This window comes from Tursiops truncatus, chromosome 4 (assembly GCF_011762595.2).
Source record: "Tursiops truncatus isolate mTurTru1 chromosome 4, mTurTru1.mat.Y, whole genome shotgun sequence".
NCBI classification, from domain to species: Eukaryota; Metazoa; Chordata; class Mammalia; order Artiodactyla; family Delphinidae; genus Tursiops; species Tursiops truncatus.
The window spans coordinates 125,432,203-125,448,551 of record NC_047037.1 but is presented as its reverse complement, the minus strand read 5'-3'; the positions used below and the strand labels follow the sequence as shown (position 1 = coordinate 125,448,551).

The window sequence follows — 16,349 nt, the reverse complement described above, 5'->3', positions numbered from 1 at the left end:
TTTTTTTAAAGCTTAAGTGCTTCTCAGTCTGCCAAAAATGTAATGTTTGTTGAATGTTTTGTTCTTTCATTTTCTGAAAATGAATATAATAAACCAGGAAAATTAACCACCATGGGGCTCTACATTTTAGCAGCCATTTGGAGGAAATTTCCTGCCAACAGTGTAAAAGAGAAAAGGGGGCACACCATGATTTGCTGCAATCTAAAATGTCGTGCCTATTTTATGAAGCACAGATGTAAGATTTTCCAGTGTGACAGTTCCCTACACTATCTTTTTTACTGCCATGGCTGAGATGGGTACAGGACTCCCCCCAGCTCCCATGCCTGGGAAATGCCTATTTGAGGGGACAAAAGCAGTAACCATTCCATAGGGCTCATGGTGTTTAAGTCAGCTTACAAGGTAAATGTGGAAGACATTATGGAAGTCATGCTTATAATGCCTGGTTTCTCCATCTACTCTGTAAATGAACAGTCCAGTGATGAGAATTAGAGTGACCCTGGATAGGTAGGGGTTAAATTAGGGAGGTTGGTGTTATGTAGCCCAGGACTTGGGTTTCAGCACTGATGCTTACTGGCCATGGAATCTTGAAGAATCCATTCACCTCTCCCGGCCTCAGATTCATGTTCTGTAAAGGTAATGATGCCTGCCTCATAAAGTTATTGGGAGGAGAGCTGTAGAAGAGGGGGCATTGGAGCTGGGGGCCCTGAAGAGTTCATTATAGTTTATATAAGCAGAGATGGGCTTCCCAGGTAGCAGGAACAGAGAGCAAAGGTGTGCTGAGGGGAATGCATGGTCCCATCTGAGAGTATTCCAGACCGTTCAGATGTGGTATTATGATTCTGACACCAATTCCAATGTGTGGAGTTCTCCCCACACCAACAAGTGATTCTCCAGCGTTAGCTGAGTGTCCTACAGTTCAACCCAATCCTGATACTACTACCTGGAAGGTAGCATCAGAGTCCACAGGTCAAGCAAGGGCTTAGTCCCACAAGACTGCCCACCCCACTCCCCTCCACAGCCAGTCTCGAGTCCTGGCTGTCACCTGGCCTTCTGATGGCCATCTGTGAATCAGAGACTCCAGCCACCTCCTCCTTAGGTTCTATTAACTTCCTAGAATGGCTCACAGAACACAGATAAATGTTTTACTTACTGGATTTTTAATAAACTAGCAGGTTTATTTAAAAAGGATTTAACTCAGGAACAAGAGAAGGTTAGGGCAGAGTATGTGGGAAGGAGCTCAGAGCTCTCCTGCCCCCTCCCAGCCCAGCACGCTCCCACATCTCCACATCGCGTGTTCACCAATGCTGAAGCTCTCCTAACCCTATTCTTTTTTTTACATAGCATATTTTTTAAATGTTTGCTTTCTAATTGTTGTGAGTATATAATACAGCTGAGTTTTTATATTGACCATGTATTCCGCAGCCTTGCTAAATTCACTTAATTTTTTCTTCCCTTTTTTTATTGAGGTATACTTGTTTATAATATTATATAAGTTTCAGGTGTACACCATAGTGATTCACAATTTTGAAAGCTTATACTCCATTTATAGTTATTATAAAATGTTGGCTATATTCCCTGTGCTGTACAATATATCCTTGTAGCTTATTTATTCTAAACATAGTAGTTTGTACCTCTTAAACCCCTATCCATATCTTGTCCCTCCCCCTCCCCACTGGTAACCAGTTTGTTCTCTTTATCTGTGAGTCTGTTTCTTTTTTGTTATATTCACTAGTTTGTTGTATTTTTCAGATTCCTCATATAAGTGATATTATACAGTATTTGTCTTTTCTCTGTCTGACTTATTTCTCTAAGCATAATACTCTATAGGTCCATCCATGTTGTTGCCAATGGCAAAATTTCATTCTTTTTTATGGCTGAGTAATACTCCATTGTGTGTATATGTACCACATCTTCTTTATCGATTCACCTGTGGTGGACACTTAGGTTGCTTCCATATTTTGGCTATTGTAAATAATGTGAACCCTATTCTTTGGGGTTTTTACAGAGGCTTCATTACATAGGCATGTTTGATTAAATCATTGGCCATTGGGGGTGAGGCTGAAAGTTCTAACCTAAGCATGTTGTTAGTTCCCCTGGTGACAAGCCCCCATCCTTAGGTGACCTAGGAACTTTTCAGAAGTCACCTCATTAATGTAAAAAGACACCTTTATAGGTCACATCACCTAAGAAGTTCCAAGGGTTTTAGTACCTCTGTGCCTATAAAGACCAAATAAATATTTCTTATTGTAAATCACAATATCACAGGTGTATACAGCAAAGAGCTGTGAGCCTCATGGCTAAAAAGATGTGGTGGGCCCAGATCCCAGAGGGCCTTTAACATTTGTCAGAGGAGTTTGGGATTAAGTTATTAGAAACCAAGAAGCCATTGAAATAGGGTGGAGCCATTCCTTAATATCAGGAAAAGATCTGGGAAACAGAGGGATAAAAATTAGAGGAGGGAGAGCACTGAGGAGAGAATTATCACAATTATCCAGGCAAAAAGTAATGATGGCTCAAGGGAGGTGGGTAATGGAAAAGAGGAGTAAGAAATGAATAAGAGAGAATCCAAAAATGGAATTAAAAAGGAGCCGTCAGTAATTCAAGTATGGGACACAAAAATATAGAGTCACAGATGGTGCTGAAGGTTTCACGCCTGTGGCTGGGAGAATAGTTCTGCCATGATTAGAAAATGGGAAGGCAGGAGGAGAGCCTTGAGCTCAGTTTTTTTGTTTGTTTGTTTGTTTTTGCGGTACGCGGGCCTCTCACTGTTGTGGCCTCTCCCGTTGCGGGAGCACAGGCTCCGGACGCGCAGGCTCAGCGGCCATGGCTCACGGGCCCAGCCGCTCCGCGGCACGTGGGATCCTCCCACACCAGGGAACGAACCCGTGTCTCCTGCATCGGCAGGCGGACTCTCAACCACTGCGCCACCAGGGAGGCCCCTCAGTTTTGTACATACTAAGTTCATGGAAGATCTAAGTTAATAGTTCCAGCAAACTGTTAGAAATATGTACACTAGAGTGGGAGGGAGAAGTCAGAGCCGGGGAAATACATTTCAGATTCAACCAAAAGTAGGGAGTCCTTAGCATTTCAAGAGTGGATGGGATTTCCAAATGAAGAACTGAAGAAAGAGATGGAAAGAGATACAAGAAGAAAATGACAGAGGCGAAGAGATTAGAAAAAATGAGCAGAGATTTACTCAGAGAAATCACAGGAAATAAGCTCAGTACTGAGTATACAAGGCAAAGAGAAAAAAATTCCAGATGGAGGAAGAGGTTAAGTGATGGTAAATGCCACAAAGACACCAAGAACAACATGGCACCAGGTAGGGCCAGGAGCTGATCCCGCAGGCAAAGGTTATTCATTCCCTCACAAGATGAACATGTAAGCACCAATAATTATTCCAGAAGATCCTCTCTTTACATTTTAACTACTTAACAGTCACAAGCATAAGATTTATATAAAAGACCCATTTAATTTATTAAAGTAGACATTGGCTAAGTTATTAGCCATTACCTATGACTCTGTAAGACATGAAAAAATTGGAAGAAATGTAATGCGGGCCTTTTATCTGTATGGGAAAGGTCATTGCAAGCATCAAATATTGAATTTTAGAATGGTACCCCAGCAAATAGATATATATTATAACTCAAATTAGACTTCAAGAGGACCGATTTGCTTGAGATTTTATCATTTAAAATATCTTGCAATAAAACTGACTTCATAGAAGGACATTAATCTCATACTTTAATGCTAGTCTGTCAGACTGTTTTAATAGATATATTTGAACAGAATTTTAATTTTTCAGATAAATTTTTTGTGAATTTAGAAGAGAATGTGAAGGATAATAGTAAGATGTTACAAATCAAATTTAAATCCTGATTTTACTTTTTTCATTTTCTACATCAATAACACTAACCAGTGATTGGTTTGAAATATATAATACAGTAAACTCTTGACAGAGGTATGATTAGAAAGTTCTGATTAATGTTATTGTTGATAGCACACATGCTATTTATAAGTCTCTAATGTTAAAAATACGTCACACAGAAAAACCTGGTGAATCTTTGGCAACATAATAAGAGAATCACAGACCTTGTGATACTCAGTTTTTAAAACTGCAGTTGCACTTAGTACAGAGTTATGTTCCCAGCTCTTTTTTCCAGTAAAAATGCATTTCAATAATGAAATGTGTAATTTGGGAATTTTCACTGGTCTACAAGAACTTCAGATAGGTTGATTATGTTCCATAAAGTTGATTTTGTTTAGTCAGTTTTAAAAAGGGGTAACTGATAGTATTTTTTGAAACGAGATGCAAACAAGACGCAGCAGAGAAAGACAGGATATTTGGTTTGAGAGCCCATGAGAAATGTTGGCAGGCGGGGCTGTTTATACCACAGAAGAGAAGGCTGGAGCAGAGCTTCACGTCTGCAAAGCCAAAACTGGCCTTCTTTGTTGCCTCAGAACATATATCGTGCAGCACCTGGGAGCCTTTGAGAAAGATAGATTTTTTTTCAAGGCAAAACAATGAGAACTATTGAAGAATGGAACAGGCAGGCGTCCCATCACGCTTTTCTTGTCCTTAACACATGTTCATGGAAAGACTAGGGACTCGCTAGATATGTCCTTCAGCTTGAAAGAAACTGTACCTTGCATACTGCCACCACTCCACTGCAAACACCCCGCCAAAGCATGCTCTCATTCCTCTGTGATCACAGCAGACTAGGACAGAATGGCCGTTGACCTCTCAAGGTTTTTCACCACTGGGGGGAGTGGTGCAGCGGGTCAGAGCATCAGCCTTGGCCTAAGCCACTCTACGTGGGCTCAAATCCCACCTTGGGCATTGCTAGCTATGATTTTGTATAAGTGGCTTACCTACCGTGTGCCTCAGTTTTCACATCTGTAGGATGGAGACGATAATGGTACCCACCTTGTGGCTGTAAATAAGATCATGCATGTCAAGTAGTTACACTCGTGCCTGGCAGACAGCAGTTGGTAGCCGCTGCTGCTCCTTCTGTTGTGATGGTTGCTGTTACTCACCAAAGACATGGCTCTGTTTTGTTTAGATGAGCTGCTTCAGAAAGAGCAGAACTACTCGGACGATGTCTTGGCCAACATGATCAGCGAACCAAGGATCAGTTATGGCAATGATGCTCTCATGCCATCTTTGACTGAAACCAAAACCACTGTGGAGCTTCTTCCCGTGAATGGAGAGTTCAGCCTGGATGATCTCCAGCCCTGGCATCCTTTTGGGGTCGACTCCGTGCCCGCCAACACAGAAAACGAAGGTAAGAAGCCCAGGAGGGAACAAGTGTTCAGTCTGGTTGTATAATCTCTCTCGTGTTCTTAAGAGGTGACTTTTGATATGAATTTTTAAAAGTGCTTTCTCACTGAGAGGTATTTTGTTGCTTCTGGAATGAAAGCACAATATTCAATTAGTGTTTATGAGACAGTGACCTAGAATGCACACCTCTGAAGAAAACAGACATGTGATAAAACTGTGGAAATCACAGTTCACTCAGTGGAGAGAGAAAATTTTTTTTTCTTTTGTGGCCACACTGCGAGGCTTGCGGGATCTTAGTTCCCCGACCAGGGGTTGAACCTGCACCCTCGGCAGTGAAAGCACAGAATCCTAACCACTGGACCACCAGGGAATTCCCAGAGAGAGAAATTTTGATGGGGCCTGCATAATTGGAGGTTTGAAAGCCACCAAAATAGTCTTCATTGGTTATTTATTCTAGTGCATTACATTTCAGATCACATTAAATGTTAAAGGCAAAGATAAAGAACTACTTATGTCATGAAAAGTAATTTGCTTAAGAGTTATACAATTCTGTGTTTGGAAAGTTAAATATAAGGCAGCTGTCAAAATTAAGAAGCACATTGACCTAAACATTTCTTCTATGATAATTCAGAAAAGCAAGATTTTCTCTGTCAACAAACTTGCACAATGCATTATGTACTTTTCATTCACAGGGATTTCTTAGCAGAAATTTTCAAATAATATCTAATTAGGAGAGAGAATTTTTTAGTCTTATTCCATATCATTTTACATGTTCAGAAGTATAAAATTTTGAACATAGGAACACGTTGATTTCGAGATACTAATACCTTGTTTTTCAAGAACACACAGGATTTTTTTTTAATAAATTTATTTTATTTTTATTTATTTTTGGCTGCGTTGGGTCTTTGTTGCTGCACGCAGGCTGTCTCCAGTTGCAGCGAGTTAGGGCCACTCTTCATTGTGGTGCGCCGGCCTCTCATTGCAGTGGCTTCTCTTGTTGCAGAGCATGGGCTCTAGGCATGCAGGCTTCAGTATTTGCAGCACGCGGGCTCAGTAGTTGTGGCTCGCGGGCTCTAGAGCGCAGGCTCAGTAGTTGTGGCGCATGGGCTTAGTTGCTCCGCGGCATGTGGGATCTTCCCAGACCAGGGCTCGAACCCGTGTCCCCTGCATTGGCAGGTGGATTCTTAACCACTGTGCCACCAGGGAAGCCCGAGAACACATAGGATTTTATCTGTGGTTTTTCTTTGTTAAAGAAGCAACTTTTGACAGTAATATTTTGACAGTAATAAATATGGATATATGTAGTATGGATACCTCAAAATACAATCACTTACTCCTCAGACTAAATATAAATCCAATATTAGACCATAAGTGCACTGGAGAAGCTTTTTTTAATTTTTTTTTTTTTTTTTTTTTGCGGTACGCGGGCCTCTCACTGTTGTGGCCTCTCCCGTTGCGGAGCACAGGCTCCGGACGCGCAGGCTCAGCGGCCATGGCTTATGGGTCCAGCCGCTCCGTGGCATGTGGGATCCTCCCGGACCGGGTCACAAAACTGCGTCCCCTGCATCGGCAGGCGGACCCTCAACCACTGTGCCACCAGGGAAGCCCGAGAAGCTTTTTTTTAAAGAACCATTGCAGAAAATCTTGATATGGACTGTTTCCATAACATGAGTAATCACCCCAAATGTGTTTCATTAATTTGGAAAAAGGTACCTTCTAGTAATACTATCAGACCATAAACAGCAGTGTTATTTATAATATAAAAATAATTAAGACTACCATTTATAAAAATAGTTCTAACATAGAGGAAAAGAATTTAAGGATACTTAGTTATCAAAGATCTGGGTGACTTCCCTATTAAATTGTATTATTACTAGAATGCTAGTTTTGTCATTTTTTAATATAAATACATTTTGGTCATTTAAAATCCTCATCAGTCAGTCTCTAATGAGATTTTTTTGTGAAAAATTTTGTAAACTGAATTTTGTAAACATTTTGTAAACTGAACACACACAAGTTTTTTTCTTTTCCTTTAGGATACTGTGTTGTTTAATTGATGGAGAAATAAGTAACATGTATGGAGTCTTGACAAACTTTGTTTGGTAGAAAATTGCAGTCCTTAATGCCCTTTTTATACCAAATAATGTTAAATGTGTAGTTTGTCACTTATGTCCAGGTTTTAGCTTTTTATGGAAAAATTTAAATACATAGATTATTCTCTATTTTTATTAAAAATTGCCTCTGCCATTGAGAACTTACTCATCTCCAATGTGATTCTAAAATTATAATTTATAAAGAATTAAATATCAATTTCTTATAATTTAAGACCTTTTCACGTCTTTTAAATATATATTTTCTATAAATGAAAAGTTCCCATTTAATATTTTCCATTATTTATTGATTTTGGAAAAGTAGGATAAAACATACTTTAGCGTTTACCTTAATCATTTTTATGAACACACACACAAATAATAGAGGATAAATTTGTACAAATTGTAATTTATACTACAAATTGTACTACAAATTTGTACTGCGAATTGTAATTTATTTCTGGTAAAATTTATGGAAAGGGATTTAGAAAACTCACAACGTAAGCTAAGTTAGCAGCAGAGTAAAATTAATTTACAGACATTAATGTGGATGTTTGTTGTCATATTTGGTATTTCCTTTAGAAATGTGAACTGTGCAAAGTTTAATGAAGATAAAAGACACTCCAGCCCCTGTTTTATGTTAACTCTTCAAATTTAGTGAATACGGTGAAATGCAATGAGCCTGGTACCACAGACCACAATAGAGAATAGCAAAACGTTATAAACATTCCAGAAGGTGCTTCACTTCCTGAATTTCAGAATTTCCCTTTCTCCATCAGATCTTGAGAGCTCAACTGCTTTATATATGAATATCAGCCTACATGTTTCCTTGGTGTCTTTAATGAGTTAAATTTAGCTTTGCATTTATCATATTAATAGTATAAGTAATACCGCAGTTAAATAAATCTGCTCTTATACGCCCTAAGCATTTTATCTTGACTCTATGTGTACTCATAGGCATATATATGATCTCCACTAAAAATTATACGCCTTCTATCAATATTTAAACATGCTTCTTATGTTAAAATTTTTAAATAGTAGCCAAACTGATCCATTTTGTTTAGGAAAAAAATGGGATAATGCTAACTGTTCCTTTTACGTAGAAATATAAAAAGGAACTATTTCATTTCACTAAAGCCACTTCCTGAAATCCCACCCCTGATGCCATTGTCAGCACTCTCAACTGTTTTCCTGTTCTTCTGCCCCTTAAGAATTCCCTCAAATCAAACAAGAAACAAGGCAGTGATGGTACAAGTTAGAAAGCAAGCTGTGATTTTTTTTTTTCTCCTTCTCTTGCCAAATAATCCAAAAAAAACTGGATTTATCCTGGGTTTCCCCAAAGTGATCAGTTTACCCAAGGTGATCAGTTTTTGGAAGGTCAAGAACAAAAATGGTTTGGAGATACCCCAGAACAGCAATGGACTGAACACACACACCAGGGCCCTTGAGTATTGCCAAGGTAGGTGCCCAGTTGGACAAAGTCCATGACTGAGTGCCTCTGGATCCCTGACCAAGATACAGCTATTACATTGCCTAGGCCTCATCAAAAGAGCTAATATTTAGGGCTTCCCTGGTGGCGCAGTGGTTGAGAGTCCGCCTGCCGATGCAGGGGACACAGGCTCGTGCCCCGGTCCGGGAAGATCCCATATGCCGCGGAGCGGCTGGGCTCGTGATCCATGGCCGCTGAGCCTGCGTGTCCAGAGCCTGTGCTCTGCAACGGGAGAGGCCACAACAGTGAGAGGCCCACGTAATGCCAAAAAAAAAAAAAAGAGCTAATATTCTTGTTAAATAAGGGTGTTATTGACAAACAGCAAAATCTTACATAAGAGTATTGGAGGCAATAATATGTAAGATCTCAGAGCTTGAGTTCTGGTTTTCACCATCATCAGACCACCACTCCTTTTATAACATTTTGAAAAGTCTCTCTAACAATGAATCTTAAACTGAACTGACAGAGTTTGGTAGGGGAGTCAATACCATGGATGTAATTTATAGTAAGTGTTTCAACGAGTGTTCAGGCTTGACTACCAGTGGAAACAATGGCAGTCAGGTGTTTGCCCCCTTATGGATGTGACAAATACAGATGCAGACTGATACAGGGGCCCTGAATTAGTTTTTCTTTCTTCATTTTATCCAATGGTGAGCTCCAGGAAGATCTACAGTAAGAACTGTGCAGAAATGCATTGTGTTTATATATAAAGCTGAATTAGGTTTTGGACTCACATAATCGTAAATACATAAATGTCCAACAGGAATTTAGGAAGCTGTGTAGGGTGCAGGACAATTTTTATTTGTGTGGGATTGCCCTGTGCATGCCATCTAGCATCCCCTGTCCCCAGCCACTAAAAGCCAGTAATGTCCACCCTCCTTCTCCCATCATATCAACATCCCACACTACAGAATTATGTGCATCAGAGTTTAAATTCCAGCGCTGCTACGTGATTTGGGCAAGTCACAGAGCCTCTCGGGCTGCTTCCTAGTCTGTAAAATAAAGTTGGTAATAATTGCTAACTCAGAGACAGGGTGTGAGCATTAAATGAGATGGTATGGAAAACTCTTAGCAAAGTGCCTAGAATGTAGTAAATGTTCAGTGGTAGTTTTTTGTTGGTTGGTTGGTTTTATTTTGTTTGTTTTTAAATAGAACCAGGATCATATTAGAGAGGTTTTACCAGCTTGTCTCAGAGAGTCACCCTAACACCCAAACAGTATATCCTTAAAATTAATGAATATAACAAGCCGTATAACAGTCCTAAAATCTTACCCTTTCTCCCCATCTTCCTCTTCTCCCTCTCCCCAGAGCCTTTTCCTTGTTAATCTTACAGACATGTGCTTGCACACAAAGCTATTGAAAATACCTAAAATTCTCAAAGGATTTCCTTTCATTGTTCATGCAACCCTTATCATCATCAGAGCTTCGAACGCTTACCAAAAATTTGTTTTTCTCAAGAACAATCAGTCAAGTCCACAGAGGGGGTCAGACCCTCAAGCATTCTGTTAATTTATATTGAAAAAATAAGCATATCACAAACACAGTTTTCCAATATTTTAGGCTCTTTGACCAGCTGCGATTTGCCTTCAGGGATTGTTATTCTGTGGTTGAGCCACAAAACTGAAATGGCTAAACTGAAGTGAAGCTGTTGTTCATAAAACAGTTGTTCTCATGGGTTGTGAAATCATCTGGCTGAAAGCTTTTGTGCTGATAGCATTTGTGTTTGCTCTGCATTTTCATGACTGCCTGACCAGAACAGCCTGAAGTTGAGGAAGAATGCAGTGGCCACCAGAAAGTTTTTGTGGCCAGCAGTCAGCTTGTCTGTGTATATAATACATACACAAAACACTATAATATTCTTCATGAGGCACACTATGTCTTGTAACATCGTATTGTGTAACTGCATTGTGAATTTGCCCTCTCGTACATTTTCGCTTAGCCATAAAGCAGCAATGAACAAAGCACTTTAAATGAGGAAATTGAGATTAAATAATGTCTTTCATCAAACCTGCAAGCCAGGGCTTTTCAGGCCCCTCTTATCTACGAGTAAAACTGATTTCCTGCTGATTCCTCCATCACCTTAGGCCTGATGGGGAGGGGAGGCTGTGCTGGGCAGCATTTAGCTTAGAACTGGTCTATTACAAGGAATGCCAGAGCTAAGAAACTCAAAAGTCCTAGCACTTCCATCATTTTGTTTCTCTCTTTTTATAGGGGACTATTTGATTCAGAGCTGCTGATGGCAGTAGAATAACATATTTCTGCCTATTTTAACTCTTTAAGACAATCTGTTTCTAATGTTTAACTTACTAAACAGCCAAAGTAACATGTTTTGAACACTATATTGAATTTACTTGCTGGTTCAACTAGTAATGGTCCATTTGAAAAATTAGAAAGTATTTATTTTGGATTGGGGAGTAATGCACTCCTTTTTCTTGTCAATGTATATTCTTTTTTGCAGTGATGAAATTATCTTTTAATTATTGATGTCGATCACTGAACACGAGTTACTTATTTTTTGAATATTTACTCATATTAAATCAGCCTCACACTGTTAAAGCAGACTGCAGTTTAAGTCACTAAAATTATTATTGTTTATCTTCCTGAAAAATATAGTTTTATTACTGTTTTCAAATAATACACGAACCTTGAAACAGAAAGGCAGAGAAATTTCTAGGAATGATCTCCTCACCCAGAATAAACTAATGACAGCTTTTTGTGGTAATATCTTTCAGACCTTTATCTATGCGCATGTGATGTGTTTCCATATTCCCTTGAGTAATTATGGAATAGGGCTTTATCATTTGTAAGGGTCTTTGGCATGTGTGTGCACATTTGAGCCCTGGAAAAACCGAGCTTCCTTGTGACAAAGCAGAAGCTCAGAAAGAAGGAGGTTTGCCCAAGAGCGCAGAGAAAACAAGTGGTGGCATTAAAATGGACCCTGAGACTAGCCTGACTACCACATCTTCAGTCCAAATTTAAACCACAAACTCAACTGCTTTCCCCTGAGTGGAATACAGTTTCTAATGATTTAACCATTGACGAAGGTAATCACTTTAAGTTACTTTTTTGCTCTGTGAGTTTGCTTTGGTACATTCTTACCTTCAACTGAAGCACCATTTGGGGCTCTTGTCATCAGGAAGCTCTCAAAAAGTACAACAATCCTTCAGTTAACACCATTTTATAAGGAGTAATAAAAAGTCCCTCACCATACATTGTTGCGGATGGGAAAAAGGATGAAATACAGAGAAACAGTATTGTTCAAATGTATTTGTGAGTTGCAGAAGGAAGTATGTCTTAATCTGATACACGAATAGAGTGTTACTCATCCTCACAATAGTTGTCATAGAATATTTCATAAATAGGATATTTAATAAATGGAGTTTTATAGTATTTGAGAGTTTTTGAAATGGAGTTTTAAAATTTTTGGTTCCTCATTTCAATTAGAAGATAAGTATTATTTCTGTTTTACTTGTGAAGAAACAGCCTCGGATGGGATCATTTGCCCCAAGTCGCCTGCATTGTAAATGTTGGGTTTAGATGCCTCCGCCCTCCTTTTCTCCTCTATGGTGCTGCCAGGCTGCATGATAAAGGACCAAACCACCTTTTTCTTTGGATACATCCAAATGTCTTGGTATTCTCAGCAACATTTTTTTTTCCTATTTTGTAGACTTGGCTTGCTGCCACTTTCTTCTCCCTTACTGTTCCCTGCTAACGTGTGGCATTCAAAATCGACTTGGGCTTATAATCCCATTTTTGAATGCCCGGGCTGCGTGCATCAGTAAGCTGTATGGTCTTACTGAAATTTTTGATCCAAATGCCATCCCGTCGAGCACACCTTCTCTTCCCATGGACACCTCTGCTCACTTTTCCTTACCTTCTTACTTTTATATTTCCTAGACCTTACCCAAGAGGCTTTATCCTCCCTCATGGCTTCACTGGCCCCTTGTCCATTATTTATCCTAAAAGCTTTGTTTCTTTCCCTTGCCTGTTTCTTCAAAGACCAGGGTAAGTTCAAGTTAATATTTTCTGAGAGTCAGAAGCACTTTGGAAATACCAGCTAATGGTCAACAACAGTGGGCACTATTGTGCTGACTGCAATGTTTTCTTTGGGTCAGACCCAGAATACTCGCAAAGGAAAAATTGTGAAAGTCGACAAATATGAAAGGAAGTATTTGCACTTCACACATTTCAACTCTATGTCATCTATTAAATAGAAACCAGTCTTTAAAAATACAGAGAGAGGGGGAGGAAACTCTGGTTTACCTCTTCTACCCTCAAACTGGGAACAAATTGGATTCGCTAAATGGCGGGTTATGTGGTGAAACGTTCCTCTCCTGATAAATTCCTATTTGCATTTCTCCTGGCGATTTAATGGAGTCCTTTTGTAGTTAATTAACTGTAAAATAAAATAAGATTAAAAAAAGATAAGATTGGATAGTTGTAAAAGGAGATATCTTTAAGATTTTCCACTGCGCTGGGCATAATGTATTTTATTTCTAATCAAAAGCCAAGAAACTATTTCTAAATTCGCTGAGAGGAAAACCCACACTCCCAGCCCCTCTTCTTTGATGTTGCCGCGTATCTTATCCTGGTGAGCACATTTATTAGAAAACTAAGGAGTAGGATTGGCACATCAAGAGCGATAAGCCTTTTGAAGTGGTACCCCTCCCATCCTTGATGCTCAGGATTAATTCACTGTGGTTCTTTTCTAGCTGCTTTTTTTTTTTTTTTTTTAATAACTTGTGTATTGCACATGCTTTTCCTTGCGCTGTGTTCAGGAGCCACGACTTACCATCTCGATTTGTCTTGTTTGCTTTCCGTGTATCTTGCTTCCTGTGCCCAGTCGAGCCTGTTGACGCCCGCCCTGCCGCCGACCGAGGACTGACCACTCGACCAGGTATATCCCGGTGACCCTCCGCCCCTCCGCATCTCGCGCTTGCACAGACGCAGCCCCTTTCTTGGGGGTCAGCCTCTCTGAATTGCAGATATGGAGAAGCAGGGTTTGAAATGACCATGGAAACCAAACTTTTTAAAACTCCCCTTTGCTTTTCCTTACACTTCATTTCCCAAGTTCCTAATTAGGCGATCAATTTTTTGCTTTCTGAGCATTCCTTTTGAAACAATAAAAAGGAGCCCTTCCAACGTTTGTTTTTTCCTTTTGATTTTCTGGTGGAGAGGGTTCTGTAGAGCCTATTGGTCCTCAAGAATGGAAACCTACACAGATGCAGACTCTAGCTGGTGACGACCTGGTTACTGCTGGAATATCTCATTCTTTCTTTCTTGTTTGGTATCCGGATGGTCCATTTCTAACTGAACTGGGCTCAAACTTGAGTCAGTTCCTCAAGTAGACATGAGTTCCTAAAAATATCAGAATTGGAATATCTTTAGAGCCCAGAAGTGTTTCCATTTTATCTTTTGTGGGTTATATATACTTATTCTTGATGAGTGTCTAAAATGCAGCTGAGGTATGTGCCTAATTTTCTATACAAGTTCTTTATTTTTTTATAGTACTTAAAATTCCCATTAACACTGATATGGACACTTCTTTGTTTTTTTTTTTTTTACATCTTTATTGGCATATAATTGCTTTATAATGGTGTGTTAGTTTCTGCTTCGTAACAAAGTGAATCAGTTATACATATACATATATTCCCATATCTCTTCCCTCTTGCGTCTCCCTCCCTCCCACCCTCCAGTCGGTCACAAAGCACCGAGCTGATCTCCCTGTGGACACTTCTTTTTTTGGTAGTTTCCCAAGCATTAAGAAGAAACACACTTTCACCTTCCTATATCTTAAATTTAGCTTTAAGAATAATGTCACACCCAACAAAAGCACATACATGCCTGGTTTTGACCCCGTGCACTACCTCGCCCAACTGATAAGTACCCATTGCTTTCAATGAATCAAAAAGAGAAGTTACTGAATTGACAAATCTGTATATACTCTGGGGAGATTTTACTCCCAACAGTGCAAACCTACCCATAAATGTTTTCTTCTGTATCTTCGTAATGTCCCCATGCGGTACTAGGAACAGGGCATTAACCTCATATGGAGATGTTAACACAAGGAGTTTGACCTTTGCTCCCAGGTTGAGATGCAGTCAGCAGCCGGGCCAGGAGCAGCCCCTGCCCCTCTCTGCCAGTACAGGCTCAGGTTCCATCTGCTTCCCACCACAATCACTGACGAGAAATTCAGTGTCTGCCTTGTGGCACCTTCATGCCTCTGCGCTATAATTAACAGGGCAGCGGGGGCCGTGGAGTGACACATCTTGACAGCCAATCTCCTTGATTTTATGAATCTCTTTCTGTAGGGCTTTTCAGAGAAATTTAAATTATAGTAAGTCAGACCCAGTTTCAGCTCTTCTAACGTCTTCCTTATTGCCAGTGTCACACAAATAAATTTCAAAGAACCAGCAGTTGACACATCCCCAGCCTGCTCAGCCCACTGGTAGGGCCCAAGGCTGAGTGAGGGTCCGTTCCATTCTAACTGCAGCTGATACTAGCTTAGGTTGGTCCTTTGCCTTGGGCCTTTTTTATGGCACTTCCTACTTTATTTTTAAAGGAAGAGATGCTTTTCATCTACAAGCATGAAATGTGAATTAGAAGCGCTCATTCAACCAATTTTATTAAGTTGGTACATTGAGCACACTGGGCAATTATGTTCCTATTGAAATACCCAGGAAGAGGTAACACCACTGAAGTAGATTTTTTTCCTTTTTTAAAAAATCTAAAATGAAAAGGACTTTTCTATACATTCTTAAACAAAAACAATTTGTTTTAAGGGAAGAGCTTGAGAATACTTAGAGGTAACATACAGATGGGAAGAAACTCCTTCTAAAGTCTTTGTTGTAACAATAGCAATAGCTCATTTTGATATATCACAAAGACTCTCCAACTGCTTTGGAGGGTCAAAAGAAATTAAGTAATAAGGCCCCTGTTCTCAGGAGCTTGAATAGAAAGGCCACATTTTGTGTATTTAGAAAGATGAGATGGAATTAGAAAGGCACGGATATACAAAGTAACATAAAGTGTAAACCACCTTGTGATGTTTGTTTGTGATTTGAGCAGATGGGACATTAACCAAGGGGCACGTTAATCAGGGCACTTGCTGGAGATGAGCTTTAAGATAGGTTTTGAAAGGTTTTGGGCACATCCATTGTCAAAGAAGAGTGGAATGTTCTATACAGATAGATGAGAGAATGGCCTGGGCCAAACTTCCTTTCTTACACTATTGTAAGGCTTGGGTTCCCCAATAGAAGAGGGCCATAGTGGGGAAAGAATGCTCAGATAGGAAGTGAGGGAGATTCTAGCTAAGGTATGTTTATGAACAGTCCTATTTGCTGCGTATGTCTTAAGAAATACTATGGTCTATATTTTTGTGCTTGTAGTGAGTCTTTTGAGCATTTGGACCAGTTTCCCCCTGTGTTTTCTAGCATTACTTTCGGTTCTTCATCATCACACTTTATGAGACCACGTGTTTGAGTCTAAC

The 16,349-nt window shown here is 39.7% G+C and overlaps 1 protein-coding gene across 6 annotated transcripts in view; it reads left to right on the top strand.

Annotated features, from left to right (window-relative positions):
* Positions 1-16,349, top strand: part of APP (amyloid beta precursor protein) — a 276,610-nt gene that overhangs the window by 243,356 nt on the left and 16,905 nt on the right. For 3 of the 6 annotated variants that reach the window (XM_033855991.2, XM_033855989.2, XM_019922563.3), the window contains 2 exons: positions 5,064-5,285; positions 13,704-13,757. In XM_033855991.2, the coding sequence (XP_033711882.1) occupies positions 5,064-5,285; positions 13,704-13,757 (276 nt within the window). The remainder of the gene's footprint in view (positions 1-5,063; positions 5,286-13,703; positions 13,758-16,349) is intronic. The other 3 variants (XM_033855992.2, XM_033855990.2, XM_019922564.3) reach the window with 1 other exon arrangement.